The sequence below is a fragment of the Nannospalax galili genome, unplaced genomic scaffold (genome assembly GCF_000622305.1).
Source record: "Nannospalax galili isolate Female #2095 unplaced genomic scaffold, S.galili_v1.0 scaffold293, whole genome shotgun sequence".
Classification (NCBI taxonomy): domain Eukaryota; kingdom Metazoa; phylum Chordata; class Mammalia; order Rodentia; family Spalacidae; genus Nannospalax; species Nannospalax galili.
This window is the reverse complement of record NW_008337147.1, coordinates 1,130,861-1,145,033: the sequence shown is the minus strand read 5'-3', so window position 1 is coordinate 1,145,033 and position 14,173 is coordinate 1,130,861. Positions and strand designations below refer to the sequence as shown.

The 14,173-nt window shown below is 34.5% G+C and overlaps 1 protein-coding gene across 1 annotated transcript in view; it reads left to right on the top strand.

Annotated features, from left to right (window-relative positions):
• Gbe1 (1,4-alpha-glucan branching enzyme 1) overlaps nucleotides 1-14,173 on the top strand; it is a 300,252-nt gene that overhangs the window by 161,754 nt on the left and 124,325 nt on the right. Inside the window, exon 7 of the mRNA XM_008832224.3 lies at nucleotides 2,309-2,518. Coding sequence (XP_008830446.1) covers nucleotides 2,309-2,518 — 210 coding nt within the window. The remainder of the gene's footprint in view (nucleotides 1-2,308; nucleotides 2,519-14,173) is intronic.

Here is a 14,173-nt window from a genome sequence, read left to right as displayed (position 1 = left end):
ATGAGTAGGCTTAGGTGTATAATATTCCAGAAAGAAATACTAATTTATTTATTTCTACTTGTACTTCTCTCTAACCCTTCATACCTGTTCTTTCTTGAACTCATTCTAGTAAGTTGTCTATCTTTCTACCAAAAGTGACTTTTGTTAAGGCCATTGATTACCTTCACACTAGAAATACAGCGGTCTTTTCTGAACTGACTTAAGCTTTCAGAGCCCTGTGCCATAGAAGCTTCCTTCCACCCTCTTGACTTCCAAAGCATGTTACCCTGCTGCTGTGTTTTCACCTCACTCGGCTGCTTCCTTATTTCTTTGGCTTTTTCCTGCTGCTCTTTCACCTTCCTCTTTGGTTCCAACAAATATTAAACTTCCTCATTCTCTTTTCATTTTCTGTCCATTCCCCTGATTTTAATGCACTCCATTTGCAAACTCCCTAGTTTCAGTCTCCAGTTCTTACATGATGTGTGCTCTAGTCTGTTGGACTCTAGGACATCTAATACAGATCTTCAATATACCACATATTAAATCCCTCACCATCTCTTCTATCCTTCTCCTTCTTCATCCGTTCAAATTCAATAACTGACATTTTCATCTTCTAAGTGTTCATGCCAGAATCTTGGCATTGTACATCACCGTTCCATTTCAACCCCTCTTACACTCTAGTTGTTATAAAACCTAGCCATCTGTCAACTTCAAAATGTATCCCCAAATTGGCTGCTCATCTGCCCCCACTGCTGTTCTCTTTTATGTGAGGTATTTCAGCAGCACTTTCATGGTCATTCTGTTTTGTTTCTTGTACTCTTTCTTCTTTCTTAGCTTTCTATTTCAATTCAAATATATTTTCCTTATCATGGCCAAAATAACCATTTAAAAGTGAATGTAGATCGTGTCACTCTCCTGCTCAGAACTCTTCAGGGACCCACTATCTCTTTCAGAAAACCACAGAATTTTCATTGGTTTATAAGGCCCTGTTTATCTGGCTCTTGTCTAACTCTAGCCTCAGCTCTTTCTTTGTTATCCATTTCACTCCAGATCCTGTTTGGTTTTCAAATGCATTGACTCCTTCCTACCAAAATGCTGCTTTACCTGCCTTTCCTTCTTCTCTGAATGCTCAACCTCTTAGGTATCCTTGAGCTTTCCCCCTTCCTCTTTTGTCACTCAATATTGCCATTTTCAAAGACCCTTCCCTGATGTCATTAAAATAGAAAATGTGGCTTTGCACGAGGGGCTTTGCTCATTTTGTTTGTATCAATCATCTGCTGTGTTATTCTTCATATTTTTCTCATGCATCTGTGTCCTAATTCTCATGGTAGAACTCAATAAACATTTGGTGAACAAAGAAGGAAATAGGCAAATGAAACTAAGGGCTGCTCATTTATAAAACTTGTTTAGTGAGTAGAACCAGGGCAGTGTTGCTGGAATAAGGCAGGGAATGGGTAGAGTGTTGCAAAAGAATCTAGTATGATGAGAAGTTACCAGATAATGACTAAGTCTTCATCTTCAGGACCCTAGGATCACAGGATGATATTTTAATAGAATGAGATGATTTGTTTTACATTTTTAAACTCAGTAGAATTCCCCATTAGGAGACTTGCTATTTACTAAGCATTGCACTGTATCACGGAAAACCATAGGGATGCAGCCTGTGCTGTCAAGGAGCTTGTGCTGTGATGGAGGAAGAGAGATCATAATAGTAACAAGGGCAGTTGATGCATGGAAGACAGTAATGTCAAGATATTACATACATGAAGACAGGAATTCTCCTTGAGATTTTTGTTTTCTACTACAGAGTGACTCTGAGGCTACTTATGCCCATCTTTTCTATATGTGTGAACTATTGTCAGAAATGGCACATTGTCTGGGATCCTCTAATTGCAGGACACTTTAGGGGCAAGTGCAGGATGCACAACACTGAGGAGATTGTAATGAAAGGAGCACTCTCAGGGCCCTTTGTCCCGAACTCAGCTATACACAGGGATGAGCAGATGGCAAGCATCAGTGACCACAACTGGCTGTGCCTAGATATGGGAGCCAGTGTCTGATGATAAAAAGTAGAGTTTTACTATTTTGCATAACCAAAATGTGAATTTATTTAGTATGCAAGTTACATTCACTAGTTAGTTAAATTATTTTTATTTAAAGCTTTTTTATTTGCTTTGTAAGAAATAGTAACTTTGAGTATGTGTAAGTACCATTATGCTGCATGTAGGCGTTTAAAATATTTAATACTGTGTTGGGCAAAGGAATTGTTTTACAGGTGGCTATTTGCTTTCATGTAATTTTGTGATTTTGCTGGGTTCTTTATCTTTAGTCGTTATGGAACACCTGAAGAACTAAAGGAACTTGTTGACACAGCTCATTCCATGGGCATCATCGTCCTCCTGGATGTGGTACATAGCCATGCTTCAAAAAATTCAGAAGATGGGTTGAACATATTTGATGGAACTGATTCTTGTTATTTTCATTCTGGACCGAGAGGGACCCATGAACTTTGGGACAGTAGATTGTTTAACTACTCCAGGTAATTGCATAGAACATGAAATATGATTTTGTTGTTTATAATTAATTTCAGTTACTTTATGTCAATTTTCTGTGCATTATCTTACACTTCCTTAAAGCTTTAAATGTGATTTTTTAAAAGCATTTTCCCCACTATATACCAACTCGATATATGGTGTATTACATTGATTCTAACTTTGCAAATGCATAAATATGTTGGTTATATTGATACTTAAAAGTTTTAATGTGAATCATTTATTAACATCTAAAAGAAGCATAATCAGGATGATTTAACCATAGAAAGTCTTCTTTGTTAAAGAGGCATACATTATTTTAAGTAGGTCATTTAAAATTTTACTTTATGTTTTAATATATTAACACTCTCACCATGGTTTTGATTGTAACTGAATTAATATATATGAGTAATATTTATTAGTATATACCCTATGTCAGTGATAAGATGAGGTTTAGTATTTAAGTAGTTAAAATATACCTTGAACCCTTTCTTTCATTTACATAAGAGTATTTTAGCTGATTAAATTTAAGTAGCATGATATAAAAAAATTAGAAAACTCAAAATTCTTTCAGTTGATAGTCGTCACTTACCATAAGTGAAACTACAATAACTATATAATGTCATTCAGATTGAAAGTAGCAAAATACCAGGTACCTGATGTGCAATTGAGCATCCCTCCTCTCAATATCTGAAATGACCCACAGTCTAAAATATTTTGAGTCCTGATGTGATGCACAAGTAGAAAACTTTATGCTCAATCTCATGTGATAAGTCAAATTAGAATGTGTATATGTTAAAAATATTCTGTAAAATTACCTTCAGGCTATGTATGTAATGTATCTGTATAAAACATAAATCAATTTTGTTTGGACTGGGGTCCTAAGTCAAATGTATCTCATTTTACATATGCAGATATTCCAAAATCAATCAACACTGCAAAACCAAAACCCTTCTGATCCTTAGAATTTCAGGGAAGAGAAACTCAAGCTGTATATTTGATTTTCTATGAATGCTTCTAAAAAAGTTTAATTAAATTTTCTTTCACAAGTTACATAATACATAAACATATATATGCTTGGAAAATAGAAAGTGTGGAAAAGCATTCAGTAAATATATTTCTGAAAATATGACTTCTCATTTTCAACACAAATTAGATACCTTGTATATGGAAGGAATTTGCTACACTCCTAATAGCATGCAGCACTTTATGCTTCATTGCATGTAGGAATCACTCATGTCAAGTGAGGCCACGTAATGTATAAGAGAGGACACAGAGGATGTCCCTGTTCCGGCAGAGCGTCACTTGGGTGCAACTCAATTCATCATCATTGTTCTCAGGCTTTTCATTACAAGAGGAAGCAGAGTTTTAGGACTGATATTATTCTCTCTCTGCATATATTTTGTATTTGTGTCACCTTCTTGAGCATTTCTTTTTATGCCACCAATTTATAGCAATGAAAGAACTGAACCTGTGCTTACTCTTAGATTATTGCATAAAGCTTATAAAATAGAATGTTGGGGATGGAGACATGGCTCAGTGTATAAGAGCACTGGCTTCTCTTGCAGAGGACCTGGGTTCAGTTTCCAGCACCCACACGGTGGCTAACATCATCCCTAACTAGTTTCAGGGGGAATTTGACACTCTCTTCTGACCTCTATGAGCATTGCATGGCATGGGTGCAATGCAGGCAATGCACTCATACACCTAAAAAATAAAAATAAAAAAATTATAACTAAATAAAATATTTTTTAAAGAAGAAGGTCCACAAGAACTTTTTAAGTCCATGGTTCAGTATTGGGTATGTCAGGATTGACCCCATCTCATATAAATGAACATTATGAAAACTTGTGGGAAACCATACTGTTTTTACATTCTAAAACAATTTTGATAAAACTATACCTTAAAATGAAATACATTAGGTGGTAGATTTTATGCTACACAATAAGTTCTTACTAATTTGAATTATGATATATTTTCTATGCTATAAGCTTTCAAATGGCATTTAAAATTATCCATTTTAAAGGAAAAGGACTTATGTAATATTTAGAGACTATGTTATAAAAATTGAGACAAATTTAGTAGACATAGTTAATACTTAGTTTCTTTTTTGTCGAATTTAGTCATAATCTTCCTCATGTACGTGTGATAACTAATGTATATTTTAGTTTTAGGTTATTAGGAAAATTTGAAATGTTTGCTGTCTTTTAGTCTTTAGTACTCTGTAAATTTATTTTTATTAAGGTGTGCTTCTCTTGTTTGACATGTTCTGTTTATCATGTCTGATTGGATTTAAAGTCATTTTTTATCATTTTCTTCATTCTATTATTAATTATGACATGTGTTATTAACATTACTTTAAAGTGATTTTTATAATCTTAGCATTCATTTGTAAATTCCCATTCTATTTTTTTTTTCAGTGTAACGAACCAGCCTAAATTTAGTGACTTAAGATACCAAATGTTTACCCTGTTCCTAAATTAATAATTTGCACGTATTTCTGTTCTTATACCAGCTGTGTTATCCTTAATGTAAGTGAAACATCTACTTTCAGAATGATTTGCTCACATGACTAACAGTTGGTGCTCACTGTCTGCTGGGCGCCACAATCCTCAGTTTCTTTCTTTGACACCCACTATGTATAGTGCTTGGTCTTTCCTCCTAAGAATTCCAAAGACAGATTGTTCATCATGGTGTTTCATATGTCTGGGTCTGGAAAGTGATATAGTGTCATTTCCTCTATAAGCTATTGATTCATCATAGATTCAATAGGTAAGGGTAGTAAACTCATCATTTAGTGGAAGAAGCTGTAAGAAAATGTAAATGTATTTTATAGAATATCCATTTAACGCAAGATTTGACTACAAAATTCATAGACTATAAATTCAAAAGAGATGAATTAATACACATTTCCATGTGAATGATTATTTATCTCCCCCAAATTTCAGTTGCATTGAGAATTTTATCTACAAGAAACAATAATTTAAACACACTTCTTATATAAAAGAAATAGTGGCATTTTAGGTTAGAAAATGTAAAAAGCCAATAATAAAAAAAAATTTAAAAAAAGCGGGACTGGAGACCTGGCTCAGCAGTTAAGAACACTGACTGTTTTTACAGAAGACCCATGTTCAAATCTCAGCACCCACATGGCAGCTAACAACTGTCTGTAACTCCGGTTCCAGGGGATCCGACAGTCTCTTCTGTCCTCCCTGGGCATTGCACGTCATGGGTGCACTTACCTACATGCAGGCAATGCATGAAAACACATAAATAAAAATAACAAAAAATATTTTTAAAAAAGAAAATGTAAAAATCCATACAAAATCTAAAATAAAAATGTATTCTTTGTTAAAGTGATTTTTACTAGCAGTAAGTTCATTTAATGAATATCCTTTATATAAAAGCTTGTAAAACTCAGTCCATCCTTTTTTTCCCCTATGATAGTCTATCTACACTTTTGCACATGTGCCTTATTCAGATGAAATCAGAAATGACAATTGCCATTACATATTTTAAATGTTTTATTTTCTGATATTTACTTTTGTCAATTGATTAATAATATATTGACATATATATGCACATATATAAATGATACATTGTTCAATTGAAGTGTAAATATCTTCTTTAGAAACTTTAGAAATGATCTTAAAAATAATTGCATGTACTGTTCAAAAACTTGATCTGTATAGAATCACTTCTGCAGCGAGATGCTGCTCATTTTCATCTTGTCTATATGTCACAACCTGTCACCATTTATAGTCTCTGATTCAAGTGCCATCATCTAAGTTATCAGAATTAAATCCCTCATCCTGAGTAATGCCAGCCATCCTGACTGTGCTATTTCATTACCTGCTATGAATAAATTTCCAATCAAGAGCTGCCCATGTTTTAATTTTCTGTCTACTTGGCAGATCAGCCTTCTAACTCTGGTAAATTACTAGTGACAGTTTGCAGCAGAGATTGGATTATCCTTTCTTTAGATGGTAAAGAGAGCTATTTGATAAATGTGTCAATCAAAAATTCTAGGAGTACCTAAAGTGAAAAATAATGGTTATAGCTTGGTGATTTTAGTTTTGAATTCTGTTTACATATTCCAATGTAATTATACAAATTCACTAGCCTAAACAAGGGAAGATTTGTTATATAACTATTTTACTTGATCTACCATTAAATTGTCAAATGACTACCCCCATCCTGTTGAAGATACACCTTTTAAAAGATAAGATTTTGACTCTTGCTGGGCATGTTGGCACAAGCATTTAATTCAACTGTGGAGAAGCAGAGGCAGTTGGATCTCTGTGAGAATGAGGCCGGACTAGTGTATGCAGTGAATTCCAGGCCAGCTGGGCCTAGAGAAATCCTGTCCCAAAAAGTCAAGGTTTATCTGAGAATATTTGGTTTTTTACCCAAGCCTTATCTACATAGCACATGATAATTAAAAGTACCAGACGGGTGGAAATAACCTTCTTGGATGTTTAACAGCCATACTTTGAAGCCTGTACTAATCTGGTTAGAGAGACTTAAAGGGCGGTTTTTTCTCTTTGCCCTTCAAAGTTGACTAAGTTCCAGGGGACTCTGCAGTATCTCTCAAAATGTCCCACAACTGTAGTGAGTCACCTGTCCTCTTGTTCAGGAAGGCCATGGAGACCCCACCAGATGGACTTGAACCAGTGTCCAGTTTACAAAGAGGAGGGTCAACACAGAGGAAACATTTCCCCCATGCTTCCAAGTGAAGCCAGCCATGGTCAAGTAGCGCCTTTGACTTAGCTTCACATAGATGGAACTGGTAAAAGAAAGGAGCCAGGGGCTCCTCCCAAGCCCATGTGACCCCTGAGGAACAGATCCTCAAATGATCTTAACAGTAAAAATAAATTGGTTTGTTTGGGCCAACCATATGGTCTTAAACACTCAAAAGGGAAAGTATAACCAAAGATTAAAGTAATCAGTATATTTCTTTAAGAGTTCAAGGGATTACACTTCACTAGCCTAAACAAGGGAAGGGATTAGGCTTAAGTTCATATAAAACGTTATTTAGTAATTATTTCTCATTGATGATTTTGTTTCTAATCAGAAAGTGCTGCTCATATGTAAGAATTCAAGTCTTGGTCTTCAGTACTGTAGTGCCCACCTGTAGCTAAGGGAAACAATCCACTGTTGTTTCAAAATGATGGCTAAATTTGTTTTCTCCCCCTATCTAAAAAGGCAGAGTTTTATATGCTAGTAATAATGGCCATCAATCTTCTCCTTTTGTTTAACGAACTATCTAATATGCCACGGAGAAGAATTAGTATCACATAATAAAGTATTATCTTTAACAGACCATTATTAATTCATCTTTATACAAAATTACTATTCCTTATGCATTTGTTTCTAATGTACTTAAAGTACTAATAAATGGTACAATTCATAAGTAAATGTGGAGAAATATGTTGAGGAGTTTGCCTTGTAGCACATCTTAAGAAGATCAGTAGATCAAATTAAGATTAACCATGTAGGGGCTGGAGAAATGACTTAGTGGTTAAGAATGCTGGCTGTTCTTCCATATCACCTGGGTTTGGTTCCCAGACCCCACAGAGGGTTAAAAACCATTCATGACTCTAGTCCCAGGGGATCATATGCCCTCTTCTAACCTCTGCAGGCATTGCACAATACATGTGCACTTATAAACATGAAGGCAATACATGTATACACATAAAATAAAAATAATAAATAAAATATTTAAAAAAGATTAACCATATAGATTTAAAAAAAATTTTTTAATTAACTAGGCCTTTTAAAAAATCTACCCATTAACTTACTAATTTGTTTACTTGATCAAAATGTGTCTCATTTATCATATGCCATGTGTTTTAGAAGTTGGTAGTTGCAGTATTTTTGTTTTGCCACAAGATTCTAAAATACTTGCTTTTAATTTCTTGGGTACATTTCAGAACATTTACACTATTTTAATTGAAGTAATACCACATAATTTTACATGTACAAATACTCTCCTACTTACCATTTATAAAAAGCTAAAGAGGGATGATTTTCAGACAGTATTGGATGCGTTTTTAGCAAACAGCTTACTCTGTTACAGGAGTAAGGCAATTAAAAACAAGCAATGGTAATTTAGATCCTATTCTTCATTAAGAATATTAAATCCACAGTCAGATTATTATTAATAGCATACAGCTTTCTTTTTTATTTCTTTTTATTGAATTTTTGTGTATTTCATACAGAATATCTCAAAATTTAACTGATAGTATTTTCCCCCTCCTTTTGATAATTTCTTCCTTGTTGAAACCAGAACTTTATTTGAGCTTTATTAAGGAAAACAGTTAAATCTGTTTCAAAGGAAGTAGAGTTAGCTTCAAAACTCAAAGTAATTCTCTTTTGTAGAAAAGATTAAGCAAGTTGTGGTATCAGTCTCATTTGTTTGAAATTAAGTTTGAATAGTAGATACATAACTTCTCTCACAGGCTTTATGAGATTATTCTACCTAGCAGAAAAGTTTTTATTGATGAAGAGCCCAGCACAGGGGCATGGATTTACTGTCTTTGTATAAACTTTGTTTCTGGTATTATCTGCCTCATTTATTCCCCTCATGTCTGCAATTTAAGTTTACAGGGCTATTGCACAAGTATCATGAGTATTTAGATCTTACTCACCTATGACATCGCCTTCCAAAATCAAAACTCACTCTAAACTAGAACAGTCCCTTCAGTGTTAAAATGCTGCACATTGCCCTTAGCTTACTTAAGACAAGGTGCATGGTTATGAAAATGGGCTTATGGCCTGTATTCAAGTGATTATCCATTTAAGTCAGGGAATCTTGTGGCATCTATAATAATAATGATATCTAGCTTTGTTTATGACCTTTTTAAACAAGCAGGTAAAAGTGAAGAAAAAAAATCAATTTTTCTGTTTTTATCTGCGTATAACAGAACAACTTGTTTAAGCATGTCTGCTTTCTAGAGTCTGGACTTGCAGTTTGGAAGCTCTAAAGAGGTATTTCATGATTTTCTAGCTGAATGACTTCCTTAGTGTTAGGTGCAGATAAATAAACCACACTGTACTGAGGCACTTATTTTCAGAAAATATACGTTTCTTATAAATTTGAAAGGACTCATAAATAATATAAAATTGTTCATTTTAGGGGTGTTTCCTCCATTAATTTAAGTTAGTGACCAAGAATGTTTTTCTTCAACTATATTCCATGCTCCATTTTTTAAATTTTGTGTGTGTGTGTGTGTGTGTGTGTGTGTGTGCGTATTTTCTGTACCTTTCCTTTAAAGTGTTATTATCAAACAAATTACACCTTTATATGTAAAGATATCTTAGGTTCAAAGAAACACCATGTTAGCAATAGGAAAAATAAGCACATAAAATTGAATAAGAAATATCTGAGGTGAGGTCAACAATCTCTTTACTTACCAATGGGTTTAAGCAATGAGAATGGATGCCATCATTCATTACCAAAGACTAAAATTCAAGCTTAGAACTGGGGTTTGACTATTTGTGGTGCAGGGAATTGATCCCATAACCTGATATAAATTAGACAATTACTCTATTTCTGACCTAAACACTTCCAACCCAAATCATGATGTAAAAATATCTCTTTTTCTGAGAGTCAGCTTACTGGTACATTGCCCACACTTATTATTGATTCTTGTTATATTCACCATTTACTCAAATATGCCATGTTATTCCATAATTGGTCACTTTTCTATTTCCATGTGCTCTTTGCTAAGAAGGCCTTTCCTTGAATGTGGTCCACTGCAGAAATCTTGTTCCCCCAAACAGAGTTAATTGATCTCTTCCTGCAAATTCCTTGAGAACAATTGCTATTTCTTATTTCTTTTTGTTTATATGTGTATTTTTATTGTTTTTGAACATTTCATATAATAGATCTTAATCAAATTTAGAACCCCTCTTCCCTCCATGCCTCCCATAGCCCTCCCCACCAGATTTAATGCATTCTGTCATATATGTTGATGCCTATTAAGTCATGCATTTGTACCTAGATGTCCTTCAGTGCAAGTTCATCCACTGGAGTCTAGTCAACCTATCACTCCCTTAAAGAAGAGCTTCCATCCCTCACTCAGCAGTAATAAGTTGTCAGTGGTTCCTAGTCTAGGTTAGAGCTTACTGCCATTTTCCCTCATGCTATACTGGGTTTTTGTCTGATTGATTCAGCATGGGTCTTGTACATGATGTCTCCATTGTTGCAAGTTCTTATGAGCAAGTTCTCAGTGGCCTGAAAACCTCTATTTTCTTAAGTTGATGCACCAACCCGGGCTCTTCCAATCTTTCCACCCCGCTTCCACAATGGTCCTTGAACTGTGGGTGGGTGAAGTTTAATTAGGAGTCTTATTCAGGGACATGCACTCTGCATCTTATTATCTATTATCTTATTCTCTAAAACTTAGCAGCCATGGCCTTCTTTGTGCATCACATTCTGTTGTATGAGGAAGCTTTGCTGGTGAGAGTTGAGGGATGTATTAGTATTCTCTACACTGCCTATTCTGCTATGTTCGTGAGCCTTAGGTATAGAGGTTACACTGTAGATGTGTAACTTATGGCTGGGCATAGCTTAGATACATTCTCTGTGTGTGACCAGTTGTGGAACCATATAGCCTCCATCAGTTGCAAAAAGAAACTTCTTTGATGAGTTGTGTGTGGTATACTTGTCTGTAAACATAAGGTTTTATATTTAACATACAATAAGAAACTTCATTTGTCTAGAGAGATGACAGAGCCAGTTACACTTTTTAATGTTGAAGTATCCCTGTGCACTTTCACTTCTGGATTTTAGGATTTCTTTATTTATTTTTACATTTATTTATTATTTATTATTTATTGTGTGGGTATGTTATGTGTGTGTAAGCATGCATGCACATGTACCATGGCATGTATGTAGAGGTCAAAGAACATTTTGGGGGAGTCAGTTCTCCTCTTCTACCACATGGGTTCCCGGGATCAAACTCAGGTCATCAGTATTGGTGGCAAACACCTTAACCCCTTGAGCCATATTGTTGGTATGTGTCTTCACAATTTCTTCCTTTATTCTTCACCATTTTTAAAGAGAAACTGCTAGCCTCAGAGATTATTTCATTATCTCTTTCTAGATAAAGATGCCTCCTTTTCTAAGCGCTATCAAGATTGTGGTTTTGCTCATGAAGCCTCTTAAACACCTGCATCTTGAATGCACTAGTGAAATGCAGGGACAGTTATAGTTAGCATTCTATCATAGTACTTTAGGAAACAAAACATCCAAAGCATTGTTCTTAGCATTGTGTTAAGACTAGCAAAAGGGACTGGCCAGCTGTCCAGGTGGGCTAGTCAGGACCAGGCTGTGCTCAACGTGCTGACTCCTTTTATCATCTTTATTGAGCATCTTCCCCTTTGTAGACATCTGATAACAAAAGGATTCCTCTAACCCCCTACCACATTCTTTCCCTCCCTAACTCTTCACCATTGTAGTTAACACTACTATATGAAATTCTGAGCTCATGCTAATTTTTTTTAATTTCAGTGATACATTTGTTGTGTGTATACTAAATGTGAAGATTTAACAACTTTTCCTTACTGAATGTTTTCATGTAAACTAATGCTTATCCCATTCTCCTTTTCTCTGTTTTTTCAATTTCTCATGCATAAACATTACCACCTTGCTTTGTGGTAACAATACAAAATGTGTGTGTGTGTGTGTGTGTGTGTGTGTGTGTGTGTGCGCGCGCTTCATCTTTCACTTATTTAAGAGAATTCAGAAATCCAAACCTTAAATCCAAACCTTTCCCATTTTTTAATGTCATGCAATTAAAGTTGGAAATCATTATTTAGCCTAAAGGAATTTTTATACAAGTCACTAGGACTGGCTCTGGACATGAACATGGGCTTTGGGTTTCGAGATTGTAAGTTTGTTTCAAACTTCCAAGTAAATTGTAAGGAGTCAAATGTGATGAGGTTGATAATGATTCTATAACATAAGGGTAGTATTATAATATTATAATACAATTTCCTTTGTTTTATTGATGAGAATATTATAAACTTAAACTAATAGTATATTTATCATTTAACAGAATTACATAATCCCACCTTGATTTGAAGTAGCTAAATAAATAAACTATCCTTTAACATTATCCTGAATAAATCCCAAGTTTTAGGCTTATTGATTAAATCTACATAGTTAATATTCACTACACTTTGATACATTTAATACTTTGCATCTAAGTTGGAATTTTCTTAAAATTATAAATCTAGATACTGACCTTGAAGACAGTTTACAGAATTGGTATCAGGCTGGGTTCAACCACAGTCCATTGATATTTTTGTGTTTAATTTTCCTATTGTAAAATAAGATAAACATTTATATACCTCATGATTGTAAAGATTCACTGACATGTTTATCTTAATGTTTAAATTGTGATTTTCATTTGTTACTATCATGATAACTTGTTAAAACCATCCTGTTAGCAGACTTGCTAGCTGTCTTAGTCCTGGTAAACATATTAGAAGAATACAAGTAAGTGATGGCATGTTTTCATGAAACAAAGCATGTGTCACATGGCTGTGGATCTTTCCATTGCAGTCCCATACTAGGTTTTCAAGCCTGTTAAGCTGTTTTAGGTGGCAGCACAAAATTAGAAGCAGTTGTTGAAATGACTGATTATGATACCTAATAGTACTGAGAAGTCACCTCTGAGAGCAGTGGTAAAGAGAAAATCTATCAAGGTCAGAAACCAGAACTTAAAACGCAGCATTGTGAGGCCACTTAGGTGCTGCAGCAAACAGTTCCACACATCGCAATTGTCCCTCTGGGCATCATTAGACCAGAGTGTAGTATAATAATTGATCATAATGGACCTGAGTCATTAAAAAAATTCAAAGTTGTTTCCAAAATTTGTATTTAAGGTACTGAGAAAAAATAAAATGCAATTTAAAAGTACTTCTAGTTCAGTTGTTAAAGATTTTAAGTGTGATGTTAATGATTTAAAGTCAGCCATCATCTGGCTTTGTTTCTTTTTTCTTCCCTGAACCCAGGACTTTATACATGCTAGACCAGTATTCTGTCACTGATATCACCTGCCCTGTTATCTGGTTTTAGTCAGAATTTTTGTAAAGATTTCAGTTTTGTTGACGACTTTGTTCTGTGATGTGGAATATATGTGTCATTCTTGTGCTATATTTTTAAAAATTTTTAGGTGCTGAAGGCACTTTATTAATCAGTCTTGAGCTAGTTGCTTATTTTGTAATACCAGACAGTATCTGGTATCATTTTTAGGGTTCTGTCTTCTTTGAGATAGGCTCCTATTATATAGCACAAGCTACTCCTTTATATCCTTTATATGTTTCTTTAAATGTTTCTTTTAAATGTTTCTTTAAAATAGTGTTTAAAATTGTTTCTACCTCAGAGATATTGTGAAATGTAAATTAAGATCTATAAGGTTTTAAAAGCAGTTACTGACATATAATAAGAATTAGCACACCTGCATATTCCTACCAGTTCTCAGAGTCCTGTGGACAATGATTGAGGAGACAAACAATGCAGGAAACAAGTTCTGTGAAAACAAAAAGAATTAGTCATGTTTCTTTTGCTTGTTGTGTCCTTATGTATTATTGGACTTCTTCCTTGAGTTCAGATCTATGTCTTGTACAAATGCTGAACATATATATATATA